The 19,322-nt window shown below is 38.2% G+C and overlaps 1 protein-coding gene across 2 annotated transcripts in view; it reads left to right on the top strand.

Annotated features, from left to right (window-relative positions):
• The window catches only part of vps50 (VPS50 EARP/GARPII complex subunit), a 151,363-nt gene that overhangs the window by 25,372 nt on the left and 106,669 nt on the right, over window positions 1–19,322 (top strand). For both annotated transcript variants that reach the window (XM_089123160.1, XM_039680886.2), the window contains exons 7-11: window positions 2,616–2,733; window positions 2,853–2,888; window positions 3,210–3,292; window positions 12,237–12,279; window positions 14,971–15,069. In XM_089123160.1, the coding sequence (XP_088979286.1) occupies window positions 2,616–2,733; window positions 2,853–2,888; window positions 3,210–3,292; window positions 12,237–12,279; window positions 14,971–15,069 (379 nt within the window). The remainder of the gene's footprint in view (window positions 1–2,615; window positions 2,734–2,852; window positions 2,889–3,209; window positions 3,293–12,236; window positions 12,280–14,970; window positions 15,070–19,322) is intronic.

Below are 19,322 nucleotides of genomic sequence, written 5' to 3'. Positions count from 1 at the left end.
CGATCTCGATCAGACAGTATCCGTATAACGTACAAACTACAATTTACCTCAACAAGGCAACATGAACGACACTCGTCTCATTCGTGGAGGTGGAAAAACAAGTGCTTTGTGACATGCACGATTTGTTTTATTAAAATGTCGGTTGTTTTTGTCAATTTTAAGTTTTCATTTAAAATGTTTGTGATTACATGAAGGACAAGGTTACATATTTGACCACTTGCTTGTGCAACTTAAAGGACAACTCTGGCGCAAAATGAACCTTTGGTCTAATTACACATTGCTATCTAGTCAACCGTTTTCTGAGATTTGTTTTCATGATTGCCGAATGTAAATAGTTTTATCTCTAAAAACAGTTTAGCCTATAACGCTAGTATAATGCTAGTATATGGGGCATAGAGAAATGACAAATAAAAATCGCTTGTTATTACCACTAACAAGGCTCAAAATAGCCCCACACCAACACGACAGCATAACAAGGATCCCTACATTCAAACCGAAGCATTGAGAACGTTGTTAGTGTCCATAAAGTTTAATAAGAAGATATTTTATACACACAGTCAACTTCGCGAATACAGGAAGAAGCCATCTTTGAAAAAAGTCTCTACCAGTTGATCTACGAGCGCCGATCCAAGTGAGCTGAACTGTGCAGAATCTCATAGGGTCCGTTGTTTCCAGTAGAAACACAAACACAAACCGTTTTCTTCTCTTCAATTTATACACGTAGCCTACTGTTCGCGCTCACCTTATCACCTTATTCACATCTCACCAGCGCACTTGGATCGGCGTTCGTAGATCGACTGGTAGAGACTATTTTTCCAAGATGGCTTCTTCCTGTATTCCCGAAGTTTACTGTGTGTATAAAATATCTTCTTATTAAATTGTATGGACACTGACAAAGTTCTCAATGCTTCGGTTTGAATGTAGGGACCCTTGTTATGCTGTCGTGTTACTGTGGGGCTATTTTGAGCCGTGTTAGTGGTAATAACAAGCGATTTTTATTTGTCATTACTCTATGCCCCATATACTAGCATTGTACTAGTGTTATAGGCTAAACTGTTTTTAGAGATAAAACTATTTACATTCGGCAATCATGAAAACAAATCTCTGATAACGGTTGACTAGGTAACAATGTGTAATTAGACCAAAGGTTCATTTTGCGCCGGAGTTGTCCTTTAATATATAGAAGTAATGCATACAATAATTGGCTTTTGTTGTTGAAATAGTGAGTAAAAATAGTGAGTAGCGGGGTGTTTGTGGTACAGCCGTTGATCAGCACTGTAAACGCAGCATATAGGCACTATAGCGCGTCCTGCTTTACACATTGCACACGGATTATGTGTGAAACCTGTGGTAAAATGATGGGAACAGATTTTTCTGTGGGGAGTTGGCTGAAAGTTTAGCCTATTTATCCTAGCTAGCCTCTCCTTTGCTGTCTCAACCCCAGTCGGTAACTTATTGCATTAAAAACTAACTCCGGGGTTCTTATTGCTGTTGTTAGAACAGCCGTGTATTACACAAAACCATCACGCTGTTAAAAAACAAACAAAACAACAGTGATATACCATGAATAATCCCGACGCTACCTCGCTTTTCAATTGACAGACTGACAGTTTCCGTGGTTTCTATGTCGACAATATGGCCGCCGCAAACATTGATGACGCAGATCGAATAAGGTCGATAGTGTTATTCACTCCAGTGAGCTGTTCTATCAGGGAGTTGATCTTTAGAACTGGTTCTCCCAGAACAAAATTTAACATCTTTACTTTCCGCATGAACTCTCAGAAATGCGCCAATGGACCCAACGTACGATTTTCGCCATCTGGCATTACAGTAGTTATTATTGCAATCAGTCATTATTCTGGTGCAGTTCAGTGTATGACAGATTCTACCAGACCTAAAAAGCCTCTAAAAATCTATATATTATATTATGATTTTAGTTTGTCCCAGACAAAAGATGACCAATCGTGGTGATTTCTGTGGTCATGGCTCCTGAACGGTGGTCCTATGGCGTTCATTGTCCTGGTCTCTTGGGACCAAAGATAGCCTGCAATAATTTTCTGAAATTAGTTCGAAATATAGTTTTTTTTGCCGCTGTGGAACATGAAATGGTATATTGATCAACGCATCATGCCGCTAAAACTTAAAACTACTTACATTAAGCTCCATTTGCAAAATTGGCCTCTTTTCACTAGCTATGACCTGCTTCCTCCTAATTTTTAGCGCAAATAAAAAGCACAATTGCCAAAGTGTGATTCATCTCGCTTTATGTGTTTACCAGTAGCGCATGGTGATGGTGTTTTATTCTTCTATAAATGTAGACGTGCGTAGATGATGCCAAGTTTTTTGGTGAATAACAACTCGATTTTCTCTCTTTCCGCTCAAAAAGCTATCATATGATTTCAGAAGACAAGTCTTATGGACTATTTTGTCCTTTTGACACTTCAGTCCATTGTAGTCGTTTAAAAAAATGTTGTATTCCTTGAAAAAATCAATACGGCTTTAAAACAACACACTGTAAGAGTAAATGGAAAAAAATGAAGTTTTTTTAGGCAAACTATTGCTTTAAGTTTTGATGAGCTGTAGAATCGACGCAAATGCTGTAATTCTGTTTCCAGGCAGCTTCGTTCTGCTAAAGAAGGCTTTACCGAAGCCAGCCTTGGGCTGTTGGCCAATCAGAGACGCCGACAGCTGTTGACAGGATTGCTGAAGTCTTTGAGGACCATAAAGACTCTGGTAATCACTTCATCAACATTGTTAATGTCTAAACAGAGACTTTCTATTCTCTGCATTTTCATTTCCAGCTGCCCAGTTTCACAGACACTCTGTTCTTCTTCTTTTTGCTTTTCTTACAGCAAAGAACTGATGTTCGACTGAGTGAAATGCTAGAGGTAAGTTGGCACGGAAATCTGTCCAAATGTTAAATGCGCAAATACACCTCATTTTTGAAAGAGAACTCGCAAGCAACTAAGAAGGTATTAGATACTTTGGTGTAAGATTGTCTCTTACGCCCTCTAATTGAAGTGTTTAGTCTGTTTGTGTCCTCTAAATGTAAATTTCAGATGAAATATGAGCTTTACTCCGTCGTTGTGAGGGTAATGATAGAAATCTAACATCATTCATTAAACTCTTAGCTCATTTTTTCTATTTTGGCACTGTAAAAATTGTCTAGATAAAGATATTCAGGTAAAATAGAGCATTTAATTTTATAGGAGGAGGACTATCCAGGCGCCATCCAGCTGTGTCTGGAATGCCAAAAGGCCGCCAGCACATTCAAGCACTACAACTGTATAAGGTGGGTGGAGAAGCGCTGACAGGATTTGTGAGATATCCAGATGCTGAGTTCCCTTAATAAACTGATTACATTTGTAGCCATTTATTTAAAGTCACCTTGATTTATTTATTGTATATTGCACTGTTTTAATTATCTGTGCAGATCATTAATATTTTTTTGATAATTCACACTGTGCCCTCTAATCTTTAATCAAAAACTTCCCCTCCCTCTTGCAACAACATTTCTTCTCTTCTCTGATGATGCGTTTACTGGCGTGGGGGTGGGGCAACCGGTCACTTTCATGAGATCACAGCAATAGCAAATCCAATGATCCAATCAAATCTCGATGGACAATCAAGTTCATCCCTAAAAAAAAAATCTGGAATAAGAAGCTACTTGAATATATGTTGGAATAGAGATGATTTTTTTTGAGGATATGCTTGATATTATTTGGCATTGTGATGAACATATCGCATTGCCGGGTTTGCCTACGCTGCCGCCACGTTTTTCACGCCGTCTGAAGATACGGAGCCAAGACTGTGCAGCGAGTTGTGTTGATAGAGTTTAGTGATTTGTAGAAGAGAAAACTTCAGAATGATGTAATTCATGAAGTTGTGTGAACAACACAAGCACATGCGCACTTAGAGCGGTAATAATAAGATTACAGGATTTACATGCCTGTTTACTGCGATTAAATTTGCCGTATGCCACATAGTTTAATGTGAATATGGCTGCTAAGATTATGAGTTTAAGCGCATTAGTTTGATCGAAGTATTGCGTTTATGTGAGGTAAAGTTTAATCTCAGTTTTGCCAAAATCCTATTATAATTGCATTATGACGGTGTGTGTAAACGCCAACTTATTACAAAAAAAAATTTCTATACAATCATCGAATACTCTTATTTACTCCCAACCAAATTTAAATAAAATCCTTAATCCCTGTAATAATGCACCATGTTATCAAACTGTGATCATTGAACCTGCCATGAGATTTTGTGTCCGATTCTGACAATATAACTTATTCAGCTCTATAAATAATAATGTTAAGAATTGTGATGCAAGTACTTAACCCTCTGATGGCCCTCGGTCATTTCTGACCGAATAATTTTCTGTTTTGAATTATTAAAAATCACAGCTTCAACGGAAGGCTATGATACTTGGTGACTTTTTTGGCATTTGGTATGTGAATACAAAAAAAATTTGAGGTCATGATCCGAGCATGCTAAGTGGTCGTAAAAAAATAGTCACACTCGTGGTCTTTAGTCAGAAATGACCGACCCATAGGAAATGAATGGGAAATTTAAAAAAAAAACAATCTACAAATCGGCCACGATTCTTAAAAGAAGTATACCGCATTAAAGGGGTGACACTCTACAACATCAAGAGTGCAAAAAATTTACACCCACCCACACACACACACACACACATACAAACACACTTTTATACACATAGACACTAATAAATTCAGTTAATTTTTTTTAAAAATCACAGCTTCATCGGAATGTTACGAAGCTTGGTGACATTTCTGGCAGTAGGTATGTGAACACACAAAAAAATTTATTGAAAAAAAAAAGTTGAGTCTTGAGTCTTTGGTCAAAAATGACCTCCATAGGAAATGAATGGGAAATTGATATGATTCAAAATTAGGTCAAAATTACTTCATCCCATACTGTATGTAGTTTCCCACCGGTCACTATTGTGACCGAGTATAAAACCTAATATTTCACTAACTTAACCAACATAAAATCAAAAAAGGCATATTGTTTGAGTGTTAGAGAGGTCTAAGGAGTAAAATGCATGTACTCAAGTTGCAAGAAAAAATTTGGGATTAAATGGGTTAATGACTAATAAATGGAATAATACACATTGACACATTGATGGCTTAAGACACGAAACGAGTGGATTGTGTGAGAAAACGAACAGTATTTATATTGTTTTTACCTCTTGCCACGTCCAAGTGATCTGAAGGCACGTGCGCTTCCGTCTGCGCAAGCACCGGAAAATGCCGGAAGTGATCTCTTGCGTGGTTGCGAAAAAAAAAAATCGACGTTTTCTGTTGATATATTGAAATCGTCTTCCATTGCAATTTCCTGTATATCTAAATATGTTTAGATCTTCACAGTGAAGGGTAACACTTCTGTGTAAACTCTAACTAATCTCTGTGTAAACAATGAGTGACGTACACGCGTGAGGGATCACTTCCCGCGCTTTCCAGGGCTTGCCAGCGCTTGCTGAAGCTTGCACATACAGAAGCGCCCTCTCCCTCAGATCACTTGGATGTGACTGTGATTAAGAGGTAAAAACGATATAAATACTGTTAGTTTTCTCACACAAAGCGCTCGTTTCGTGTTTTAGGCCATCAATGTAAATTTACATTTACGAGTCATTAAATCATGCTTAATTTGGACTTCTCTGTGCATGCTCTTTGAGGTGTACCCCATAGACCTCCATTATATGACTGACAGACAAGAACAGTTTGACCTAAAAATATCAAAATTGAAAATACTGTTTAAACAAAGACACCTACATCTTGGACGCTAAAACATATAAAACATACATTTCTAAGTGAACTATCGCTTTAAGATGTGAAGATTAATCTTTGAGTATGATGGCGAGGAGTAAATGCACCTGTTAGCTTTCCACTGATCGATATGTCATGACCCGCACTAATGGAATGTCTTTATCTCATAAGATTGTGGTCTGAGAGAGCAGTCTTTAGCTCTCTCTCTCTCTTTCTCATATTTATTTGCACAGTCTTTTTCTTCCTGCCTTCTTGTGACTCTGCAACGCTGCTCTGTTTAAGTTGGCACAGGAAGTTTTTGCTATCTGATCAGCCTCCAGTCAGCCCGCGCTCTACATTGATATCCATGCAAGTACATGGAAACCTGCTCAATGCGATTTCCTTCTGTTGAAAATCCCTCCTTTGAAGGAAGAATGGAATGAAAATGTATTTTTTTTTCTTGTCAAATATGCAATGGGGGAGGGAAAATTGGAATTGGGGATATTACAGTCATAGTCATGCATTGCTGTTGTTGATTGTAGAAAGGTGGATGGCCACAAAAGTCTGAAATGAAGGAGATGCAATTTGAAAAAGGAACCAGTCCAATTTTCCCTGTTGGATTTTACGCTCTCGGCTGTTACTGTTAAATATGAGTGGTAAAGTATAGATGCTCTCCATAAGGCACTGTCATTGCTGAAATAATAAGACCTTCAATGGGAACATTTAACATCTTTTAATAAAGGCATGGCTGTGATATAAGAGAGTAGGAGCCAAAGTGGAGCTGATAGGCCACTTGCTCTCCTTCCTCATTTAACCGCTTATGAAATTATGCATAAAGCGCTCTCATATGTTTGTGCGTTACACTGATACCCAGTGAAAAAGCATTTTAGGCTTGATGTACTGGGGTTTTAACACTCGGGCTATTATGTAGTCTTTAAGAGGTAGTAGCCATCTGTGTTGTCGTGTTGTTTTTCCACCTTGTCTTGTGTTTTTCAGGCATTTAGTCACCAGCTGACAGTGAGGTAGGTGAAAACGTCTTGTCTATGGGAAGGTTGACGTCTGCCTCTGCATTACTTACAACTCAGGATGAATGGTTCTTGAAATTTGGACCAAATTGTGGTAGATCGAATTTAACATTTTTATAGATGAATGAAGCACTAGTTTCAGATCATTAAAGGTGCATTGTGCAGCATTTCATGTTAAAAATACCAGTTTTTCTAACCCATACATGCCTAAACCATTGCCTGATGGGCTGAATGAGCCACTCTCTGATCACTGCAATTGCCTTTATAGTAAAACAAATAAGAGGGATTCGGGATGGAATTTGAGACTGGGTGTGACGTCATGCGCGTTCACGCTCACCTGGCTATGTCTGGCAGGTTTGTGTATTCGCTGCCATTCTCCGTGTCAGCGAAGACAACTCGAGTGACAAAACTTTAGTCAACTTTTGACAAAAGTAGAAGATGGATTCAAAGAGACTGGCTTGTAGTTCATGTAACTCCACGTAAGACAAAGAAAAGAAAACTTTTGTCTAGTGCCAGGTGTCGGAATAAGACGAGAGTCAACATCGCTTTCAACAAATGGAGAGATCTCTGATCTGCTCTAGGGCTCAAATGGGATCCTATACAAAGTAAGAACTTATATTGTTCGTGAACATGTTTCTATAATAATACAATCATAAGTGCATACAGTAAGCATATAAAACAGTTCAACATGGAGATAGATGGAAACAAAAAACGAATTTTTCTACTACCCCTGTTTTCCCCTCACACATAAGTGTGTAATTTACACATATTTCACATATTTAAAATGACTTGCAGATTTATAACTTTATTACTTCTGAAGACATTATGACTGTAAACAAAAGATTTGTGCAGCTGATGCTCCTTTGGTTATGCGTATGTGTGGTCCATGAGCGTACACACCTCTGGTTGCAGTTTTCCTTGTTGCCAGAGGGGGCGTAGTTCTGCAAAAACTCAGAGACTTGCGCAATGCACCTTTAAAGAGACCATTGACTTACCTGTAAGTTCTAAAAGGTCAGAGTTGGGTTTGGACAATTGGTTTTGTTTTGTACTAGTATCTCAGTATCCAAATGGAGATAGTATTGTGGTTTTCCCCGTTTCGATCCCTGCAGTGAAAAGTGATAAGATGTTTAATTAGATGCATTGAGATTCTGAGCCATGAGGCATTTGTGTGGGCAGATATCGATGTCTCTGTGGGGTAATGCTGCCTGAATCAGAACACAGGAGTTTTAGAAGAGATGCACCCAATGTCTGAAGTCTACGAACACCTGCGGTCAATATAACGGAGTGAAATGTCACTTACTTCTAAAGGCAAACTTTATTCTTTAGCCGGTGAGATTGAAATTCCAAGATATACTCAGATTTTAGATGTTGCTTTTTAAATGCAAACTTTTTAACACACCTACAGAGAATGAGAATTGACAGGGTATATCGTAAAGAAGATTACCCACAGATTTGTGAACGCAAGCAAATGGAATATGACTCATATTGTCTGTGGGGAGACTGTCAAAAGCTGGTTTTCAAAGTGCCTTCTAACTGACCTTCAAACATTCAAAGCAGGTTTTTTTGTGGAAACAATCCACATGTAGCACTCTCAGCTGAGTTTTGAGAGTTGAAAAGGTGTTGTCTCATTTTTAAAGTACACTTACAGTACACTACCTTTAAAAGTTTGGGGTAAGACTCTTTTAAAGGAAATTAATACTTTTGTTCTGCAAGAGTGAAGACTTACAATTAATATGTATTTCAAACAAATGCTACGTTTTAATTTTAAAAATCCAGAACAAAATCACTGTTTAGACAAAAAAGTAAAAAAATAATAAGCAGCGCAACTGTTTTCATCATTGAAAACAATAAATGTTTTTTTGAGCAACACATCAGCATATAAGAATGATGTTTGAAGGATCATGTGACACTGAAGACTGGAGTAATGATGCTGAAAATTCACAGGAATAAATAAAAATTTTAAATATTACATTTACACTTACAACAGACCCCAACAATTTGACCTGCAGTGTGTTATTTTATTGTTTGCCACCCAAGCATAACTATTAATAATAATAATTTAATAGTTTAACAGTAGTTTTATCTTATCGTCAGTGTAGGTCGGACTGAAATGATTTGCAACTTTATTTTTAAATAAGTTGGCATGTCCTTCACATAACCAGAAACAACCATTTTCATTAGATCCTCTGTTGTTCATCTTATTTACTCACCGTAAAAATGTTTGCCAATCCTTTTTTTGGATGGAAAGTTTTACGTTCTGATTGTAGTATTTCCTACTATGTCAAACTATCAAAAGGAAATTTGCTTTTTCGTGATTTGACATCTTTAAGATCAAAGATTGATGTCCGTCAGTTGCTTTCTTGGCATGAACTACCGGTATGTGTTGTTGCAACATGGAGAAATGTTGCTTCATTTCAAAGCAGAATGTTAAACCTGGTTTGAATTTTGAGGATATCTTTGAAACTTTTTCAAATAATTGCTTTCTTTTCCTGCAGCTAGTTATGGACTATATCTCAGCGCTTATTCTGCCAGTAATGGACACTTCAGTTGTCTGCTCACTCAGGTGCAAGAAAGCAGATTTAATTGCAAAGAGACGTGAGACGTAAGCTGCAAAAGTGCCTAGTGGTGTAGTTTCACAGCCCAGCACACTCAACTTTTAAAAACACCGCCCACAAATCCAGCAACATCCTTTAATTTAATCACATCTAACACCACTGCCCCAATGCTATTAGCACAGGATTTATGTAAACCGAGATGGGAAAAAAAAAAGTTTCTTGGTCTCTTCTCTCTGCTCTTTCTTGCCTAATGGCACGGTATTGATATGAGACTGTTTGAATGGAAATGTTTTTATTGTGTGACAGATCCTGTAGCGAAAGCTCATTAAAATGTGATTTCGTGTGGCTTCCCTGAAGGAAACGGCGTGGCTCAGGGAAGTGCTGACGAACTGCGAGTCGGAAGTAATTGATCCGCTCGACGTGATGCTGGGTTTTCTCTGAGGCCCCCCCGGAGAAAAAGGGGGACCCACGTTGAGTCCGAGCCCACTCTGATGGATGGAGGCACACTAAAGATAAAGAACTTCTGCCTTTTCCCGTCATCACAATACCCCGTCCAGAACACTAGCAAAGTATTTGTCAGAAGGAATAAGATTCTTCATGAAAAGGTCACGTCCTCTACCGCTGGTTTTTTTGGCACGACACAAAAACAACGTTGCATATTAAGTAACCTCCTGCTTTTGCACGATTTTCTCCATGCCAAGAATCGTGCATTATGGTAAAATTAGAGATTATTGGAACAGTTTTCTGGAACACCTCTTTTTGCATTCAGTGCCTTCAAAGAGAAGGAAAACGAGGAAAAAGGGGAAGGATGAGGAAAAGGAAGAGGTAGATTAATTAAAGTTTTATGCATTCTGTCTAATCTTTCAACAGCACTGGCCCACAGGGGCCGGGCAATCCCTCATGTCAAGCCGAGTGAGCTTGTGAAATGAAATGCAGTTGTTCTTAATTGTCAGATCATGATTATGCGTGGCCACCGGCAGAGTTGCTGCCAGTATCATGTTGCTAAAAGTCTCAGCTGGCACTGCAGCTAAAGGTTTGCATTTCAGCACTGGCTCTTTTAGTCAACTTTAATAGGATCAAATGGGTCTGATATTTTTTTTCTTCTAATTTTAGTTTTTTACTGGTGGGGCTTTAAAGGGGATACATTTAGAAATGCACTGCTATTACAACCATCAATGCAGCACTTGTGTAACAAATCCACTGTATTTAACAGTTAATGTCAGATTTCAGGTCGCCTTCTCTTAGCAATATGCACAAAACCGAAATACTAGCTTGAATGGTAAAAGCAGAAAAAACTAAACAGATATGAAGTCATGTATTTCCAGTGGAGAGTAGTAATTTGAATTGGTGACACATTAACTTGATGGTCCACATTAGACGTTGTACATGCCAACTAACTCTCATTAGGGTATCAGAAGACTGTTTGCTTAACATCTGCTTACACTTTATTTGGATGGTTCCCCAACTATGGAGCCCCAACTATATATAAATATTTTGGTTTTATTAACCAAATATTAAACTTTTTTGGTTAGCCCTTATGTGGCCTTATCAAACCTGAGCACGAGGTGAAGATTACGAATAAACGTGAAGAGTCTGTTGATAGGTTGTATAGTATTTACAGTCATTACGTTCCTGTGTATTTTGCGTGAATGATGGGTGGTTGGGCAGATATTTTTTTTTGCAATAGGTGGTATGCCATACGTAACCGTCGCCACAGAAACTGCATTAACGCACCAGTGGGGCTCGAGAGCCTTAGTCAAACGGGTTGGCGCGTATGGTTGGGTTGCGGAGAGATTGTGGTGAAGTCTCAGCAGCAGGAGGGATGTAGAGGTCAGTAAGCTGGGCTGAGTTCAGTGGGGGACGGAGGGGGGTGACTCTGGGACGCCAGAGTCACTGTCGAGCCCTCTTGAGGTGTCGTGGGCTAGTCGACGAAACACTGAGGACTCGAAGATTCTAGAGATGTCCTCTACTCGGCTCAATCCAGACGGTTGTCGTTCCGGTCCATTAGCACGCTGTAGTTGCAGCCGTCGTGTGTGCTGACGCACCAGCCGTTAACGCCGGACAGAAGGGGAGTCACACCACCATATGGAAAGAAGCGTAAATGGATGGAGAAGCATAGTTAATGTAAAGCTACATCTTCGTTTTGCTTGTCTTGGCGAAAGCCTAGTATAAATCAGCATGAAGTTTTAACATCTACTCTCGGGTAATGGAAATCTGCACTAAAATGTTAATCCTTAAACTATTTCTATAAAATAAGCGCTTGGGAATAATAATATCCGAAACAATTATTTTATTACAATAATTTATATTGGTTAGTCTTAGAAAACCTAGTATGATTTTTTTAAACATATTGGTATAGATTTGGTATAAATATTGGTATACATTTTAGTCTGGATATATTCATACATTCATTCATTTTACATGACTGGTGTATGGTTGACTCTAACCACAAAATCTGAGTTTTTATTCATAGCTTTCGTAAGACCGAGTAGTCTTTTTTTCTTTCTTTTTTTCCCCCTCATTCAGACAACCCACTGACTAGTTTAGCACATCCCTCTCGACACTAACAGCCCACATCTGTCTTGTTCCATCTGCACATAATAAACAAGAAGCCATGTTCGGTAAAAATACGTCCCTGCTTTTCAAATGTCAGTGCCTCCTTTTTTCCACAGAAATGTCATGGTGCTGGTTTTGTGTTGTTTAGTGCTCTCTTGCTCTGACGGCGCTGCCTTTTCCTCCAACATGTTGCTATAATGGTTTTGGTGGTTTGTTGTGTTGCTCTGCAAACACAATACAATGGTTGTCTGTGCTGCCCACTAAATCTACATTGTTTTTTTGTGCAACCGTTTCTCTTGACATCAATGTCTTTTTTTTTCTCCCCTCAGTGAGTTGAATTCCAAACTGCAAGACACTCTGGAACAAATCGAGGTATGTGACTTGATTTTTTATTTTTTATCCTTAGGTTCAGGACAAAGTGAGAATCTATAGTGACCCTTTTCCTTATTAAATCAGTTACATTTATTATATTAGCAGATCCAAAGCGACTTACAAATGAGAACAATAGAAGCAGTTAAACTAACAATAGGACAACAATATGCAAGTGCTATGACCCTTCCCAGTTTAATCTAATGCAGTACCTTTTTTATTTATTTAAGATAATAGATATAGAAAAGAAGATGGAATCAAGTCTTAGTGAATTAAAGTGTTAGTATTTGTAAATCAAGTGTTGCCAAAAAAAGATGCGTCTTCAGCCGTTTCTTGAAAATGGACACGGACTCAGCCGCTCTGGTTATGTTGGGCAGATAATTCCACCAGCAGGGAACAGACCAGGAAAATGTCAGAGAAAGAGATTTAGTGCCTCTTTGAGATGCCACCACAAGACAGCGTTCACTTGCAGAGCGCCAAGTGCCAAGTTTCTGAATGGCACTTAAGTCTGAAGTAATGAGTTTAGGTAAACGGGAGCAGAGCCAGTGGTTGTTCTGTTTTTTGATGAGAGCATCAACTGGCAATCATTGCAATTTTGTGAAGAGAGGAGTGACATGTGCTCTCTTCGGCTCGTTAAAGACCACTCTAGCTGCAGAATTTTGGATAAGTTGCAGAGGTTTTATACCGCAAGCTGGAAGACCAGCCAGGAGAACATTACAAAAGTCCAGTCTAGATAGAACAAGTGCTTGTACAATGAGTTCCTGGCTGACCTTGATGGAGTTATGGATGACGAACCTAGCTCAATGGAGAAGTTGTGGAGTAGTGTTGGATTGGCTGGGGCCACAAGCAACTCTGTCTTCGCAAGGTTTAGTTGAAAGTGGTGGTCCTTCATCCAGCCTGAAATGACTGTCAGGCCAGCCGAAATGCGAGCAGCTACTGCCAGATCATCTGGCTTGAATGAGAGGTAGTGTTGTGAGTCATCAGCGTAGCAGTGATAGGAAAAGCCATGTTTCTGAATCACAGATCCTAGTGATGTCATGTAGATGGAGAAGAGAAGTGGTCCAAGCACTGAGCCCTGAGGCACCCCAGTACCTAGATGTTGGGTGAACCCAGAACAGACTTGAACCATTGGAGTGCGGTCCCCTAGATGCCCTTCGTCTTTAGGATTGAGAGGAGTGAACTGTGTCAAAGGCAGCAGACAGATTCAGCAGGATGAGAACTGAGGATTTGGAAGCTGCTCTTGCCAGTCTCAGAGCTTCAATTACCGAGAGCAGGATAGTCTTAATTGAGTGTCCGCTTTTGAAACCAGACTGGTTGTTGTCCAGGAGGTTGTTCTGTGTAAGAAAGGAAGAGATCTGGTTGAAAACAACTTCAAGTGTCTTTGTGACGAAGGGAATACCGGTCTGTAATTTTCCACATGGATTTAGAGTGGGGTTACTCGAGCCTGCTAAAATGCTGTGTAAAAGTACCCGTGTTGAAGAGAGGTGTTTATGATGTGTGTGAGTGCAGGCACAACTGAGGAAGAAATGTCGTGGTAGTTTGGAGACTTCTGCCTCTGAAAGCACAGAGAAGGAGGGTAGATTGTGTGTTTTTGCTGGTAAGATATGTGTGTCAGTTTGTGGTTTGGTAAATTGGCCGCTAATGGTGGTGGTTTTATTTCTAAAGAATGTGGCAAAATCGTCCTCTGTTAGGGTTGATGGAGGAAGAGGGTTGAGAAGAGAGGAGAAAGTTTTGAAAAGCATGCGAGAGTCAGAAGAATTGTTAATTTTGTTGAGATCATAAGTCATTTTAGCAGTAGAGATATGAGCAGAGAAGGAAGAGAAGAGAGATTGATAAAGATCAGACATTCAATCTCAGATCACCCTATTCCCTTCGGAAACACTCGCGCACCCTTGACAGATTTAAAAACAGCAGTTGCCCTGATGTAGTGCCTCAACATTATATGAATTAAACAGATCGGAAGGAACACTTGACCATGCGTTTGTACGTCTAACAGTGGCACCCAGGGTGTCAGTCTGCCAGCATTCAGTCTCTCAGGCCCCAAGGCAGATGGACTGTGTTTTATTAAATAAATTGCTGGCTTTCAGGACTTGGAAGCTGCATTGAAGCCCATTCCGACACAATCACGCATAGCCACACACACGCACACAATTTCCCCAGCAGTGCTGTTTATGGCATCTTCTATATTATTCAGAGATTTCTGTGTGGCAATGTAATTGGATGGCACCCAACCTCCCATACAACTCCTTTACTCATTGACTTGCTCTCTTTTTCCCCTCTTCTTTCATGTTTCTCTCTTAATATCTGTATCTCAGTCTTTCTTTTCCCTTCCTCCCCGTCTTTTTATCTCATTTGCTGTCTCATCACGCGCGTTAGTGAATAGCACGGTGCCTGTGCCAACGGAGAGCGCTGCCACCAAAATTACAATGATTCATGTCACTTTTCTATTTCTGTACCAGAGCAAGTTCCCAACTCATTAAGGATGTGAATGCTTATCTTTTGAGCCCAAAATGAAGTCGTGCCTTCAGTATCATCAGTGATTTAAACCACAGATTGTTACGGCCCTCATTCATTTGTGGTGATTGTTCATTTTAGAACCTTAAAATGAGGATTTCAAGTGCTTTTCCTTTTCACTGTAATTAAGCCGCTGAACTTTTTATGCTGATCTTGCTGATTTCATGCTCATCCGTGCAGGAACAACTAGATGTGGCGCTGTCCAAAACCTGCAAGCACTTTGAGGTTTCTCACTACACCAAAGTTCAACTGGCATATAAGCTTCTCGGCAAGACGCAGGTGAGTCATTGTCGCTAGGGCTCTCACGACCTTGACATTTTGGCTGGTGCTGAATTGTCGTTTAAATAGCTGTCATTAGTTATTTATTTGTTTTGTTCATGTCACTTGAAAATAGTGTAGGCTCAATACACATACACCTGATGAGGTCATTTAATAACGGTGATTATGGAGTCATACAACAAAAAATATATGAGTTTTGTTGTGAACTAATATCAGAAAGTGTTGAGCAACAAAATAATAATAATAATAATAATAATAATAATGAGAACAATAAACTGTTTACTTTAAGTTTACTTTAACTTTAGTCCACTTTCTATTCCCACCAATCCATTTGAAGTTTGTTTTGTTTGTTTGGTTTTGTGTTTTGTTTTGTTTTGTTTTGTTTTGTTTTGTTTTGTTTTGATTTGATTTGTTTTGATTTGTTTGATTTTGGTTTGGTTTTGATTTGTTTGGTTTGGTTTTTCGTTTTGATTTGTTTGGTTTGTTTTTGTTTTAGATTACATTTTTTTTGTCTCTGCTTTGCTAATAATAATTTATTTTTAAGCAATATTTTTAAAATACATTTTATTTTTTTTATTCCAGTATTACAAAATAGTAATATTTCTCACCTAAATTCTTGACTTTCATTTTACTGGGATTCAACCTGAACTAGCTGAAACAATTTGCCATACACTCTTAGAAGAAAAGGTTCTATAGAGAACCTTAAAAGGTTCTGAAGTGCCACGTATTTGGAACCCCTAAAATGCAATGAGTGTGAATGATCACAAAATTCAAGATATGGGGGTTAAAAAAATGTAATTAATCAATATCACACGAAGAGTGGCATTTCAGTTTTTATCCTCCAAAAATCTGCATGATTAAAATGTGTAATATATGTAATATATGAATGAAAAATAGCCTTCAAAGAACCTTTGTGCCAAAAGGGTACTTACTTTTCATTATTGAACCTTTTTAGCATAAAATGTCCTTTGGAGTTGAGTAAAGAACCCTATGCTACATGTATAGAACCATTTTCTCTAAGAGTGTATAAATCTTAAAATAAGATTGAAGTAAAAGTGAAACTCTTTGCGTTGACATTTAACGGATTGTACTTTTCTGAGAATGGCATGAACAACCATAGATTGTGCACATGCACCCCTGAGACGTTTGTACTTAGTTCATTTATTTGAAGTGCGTTTAATGACATTTCCATATTCATGTAAAAATAATAATAATAATTTAAGTGTACAATAATCACAAGTATTACAAATATTTGTATTTAGATAAAATAGGCACAGACGGTACTATTTTATCCAGTGTTCCTTGACTCAATCTCCCCCTGCACTTTTCTCCTTTTTCATCTCAAAATGGGAAGATGATTCACACCTGGCATAGGATTTGCCAGAAGGAAGGTGCACTCTATTGCATCCCACTTTTCTAGAAAAAAGCAAAGCTGTGATTTAAAAGCTAAAATACATTTCACTGTTTTTTTTTTATTATAAGTTGACTCCTGCATCTGCATTGTTGCCTTCCCCGTCCCCTTATAAAACAACATGCAGGTTGAATTCTCCTGCTTTTGTTGATCTGCCATTGATCCACAGGATTAAAGATTCACTTTCCTTAAAGAATTAGACTTGCACGGTTGCACTTGGTTGTGAGACTCCTGGATAAAGGGAAAAATAAGAGCAGGCAGAAACAGTCTAAAAATAAATAGAGCAATGTTTTTGTAGATGGAGATCTCCAAGCATCAGCTCTTGCTGTCAAGGTTATTGCTTTGTCAAAAACCTGAAATTTTAGCTTTGAGTTTGAACAATTTATGATCGTTTGTAATTAATGGTATATGTGTGGTTAGATGTATACTGACAGGAATGTGATTTAATTTCCATCTGCATTCTCACAAAACCTTTAAAAAAAAACAAAAAAAAACGTAAGGACTAAATGACCTATTGTTTTTCAGAAGTCCTCAGAGAAATCATGTCCGGATATAATTATCTGGGATTGCTGTATATTATTATTTTTCACAATGTTTCTCCTTGATTTCACAAATTCAATTCTCCACATTTTTGACCTTGAAAACTGTAACTAAAGCAAAATTGTTGTGCTTCCTGCCTGGACTGGTGCACCTTTATATGGATTTAGACCTTTTTGCCAACTTTCAGGGTAAAATGACAATTGGTGGTTCGAATACTCAAACAATTTTGAACAATGGGTGGTTCGAATACTGCATCCGTCATTATAAGAATATTAAATCATTAAGGTGAGTCTAGCTCAGCGTGGCCACTGCAGCACAACTGTTTTTAACATTTAATAATAATAATAAATGTTTCTAATCTTGACCAGCAAATCAGCATATTAGAATGATTTCTGAAGGATCATGTGACACTAAAGACTTTAGCAATGATTCTGAAAATTCAGCTTTGCCATTATTGGAATACATTATTTTCAAATGCTTTTTAAAATGTACATTCATTAATATATATATATATTAAAATCTCATTTGCAATCAATTGACCAACTTAAATGCCATTTGGAAAATGAATCCTATCCAAATAGTGTCTGTGGACATCTCTTTGTGTGTTGTATAAGTATGCAAGTATGTGTCCTGAGACGTCCCCTGTCTCATCTGAAACAGCCTTCCTCGTGTCACTTTGATCACCACAGCCTCTCGGGAAGAAGATGGCAGCTGCCCTGTTTATTCATTCCTACATTCATTTACACACACACGCCTCTAAGAACTTAATTTATTTGCGGTCTGCTGTCCAGGCTTTGGCCGTTTCATCAGAGGTTACCGTTTAAGCCGATCAACCCGCAATTACTGAAGGACTGACTTCAAGATGTGTGATTCATATGCGGGTCGCCCCTCTGGAGACCCCTGAGAGAGTTTTACTCTGGTTAAAGAGATTATTAGGAGATTCATGACACTTGAATGGGGTGCATGATGTCGAAATCCATGCAGAGAGTATTTATGAATAACTGGCTTAACCGCCACAACAATTAATTGATAAAATCATTATCAACAAGTAAGAAAAGTATGTTTCAGATTCATGTCTTTTGACAGATTGTTTAGATTACTTAAGCCCTTTACGTATAATGCATTATACAAGTATTTTTTTTTTAGTTACCAAAACATTTTTATTTTGATCAATTTTGATTCTCAAACCACTTTCAGCCCTAAGCTGAATCTTTCTGATAATCTTTTTCCCTGCTTCGTGTAACTTGGTGTATTGACTTTTTTCCCCTGTAGGTCTTTCTAGGACCAATTATTTCGAATGTGTTTTCTCATTGAAATGCGTTTTTCTCGAATTCGTTTTTAACAAACCAAACGCACACCTTGTTTCAGTATGTACGTCATCCGTTAAAACAGTTGTTTGTCCTTCCTTAAGAGGTGCTGTTTTTTTTCTGGCGTTTTCCATGAACTCAGCAATTAGCCTAATGACTGCACATCTAATTCCCCATCTTTTCTGTTTTTGATTTTCTTGTTTTTAAATCTATGTAATGGATGTAATTGCTCGTTTTCCTCAGCACAATTAATATTGTGATCACGTTTGTTTTTTTAGGTGTGTTTGTGTTCAAGTTTGTTTATTTTTTTAAATCTTATTCCTCAGGGGACGAAATGCATTAGATATCGATGACCCCATCAGCTTTATAATTTTCATTTAAATACGTTTGAATATATTATTGAAATATTTCCACCTGTCTGCATTTGAACGCGGTGACCTGCAGGAGAATGCAAATATCCTGATATTCATTTTGATTGAATTGAGCCGAAGCTGATGGAGGGATACGCTCATGGCTGAAGGAAGAAGGAAAGCAGTGAGAGCGACAGGGGAGAAGTGTAATTAAGTTGTAGCAAAGCTGTTTCTTTTCCCATTGGGACCATATTGAGCTTCAGAATGTTGTTCGGTAATGATTCATCTCCTGTGAGGTGTGAGCTGGACCCACGGCTACCCAGAAGTTTTACCTTCAGAAACAGAGCTACTTTGGCAGGGAAAATACTTTTTTTTTAAATTTTTTATAATTTTCTCCTAGTTTTCCTGTAAAAATATCAGAACCAAGTACATTTACAAGAATTTATAAAACATTTCTTATTATTCTTTATACCCCGTTGTTTTTTTTTTCTTGTTTTAAGCATAAATCGAACAATATATTTATACATCATACAACTTTTGTATTTAAATAGATTTATTCCTCTGGTCAAAGCTGAATTTTCAGCATCATTACTCCGGTCTTCATTGCATGATCCTTCAGAAATCATTCTAATATGCTGATTTGCT

Source organism: Pimephales promelas, chromosome 18 (assembly GCF_988280905.1).
Source record: "Pimephales promelas chromosome 18, fPimPro1.hap1.1, whole genome shotgun sequence".
NCBI lineage: Eukaryota > Metazoa > Chordata > Actinopteri > Cypriniformes > Leuciscidae > Pimephales > Pimephales promelas.
Note: the sequence above shows the minus strand (reverse complement) of the source record. Positions and strands in the feature narration are given on the sequence as shown.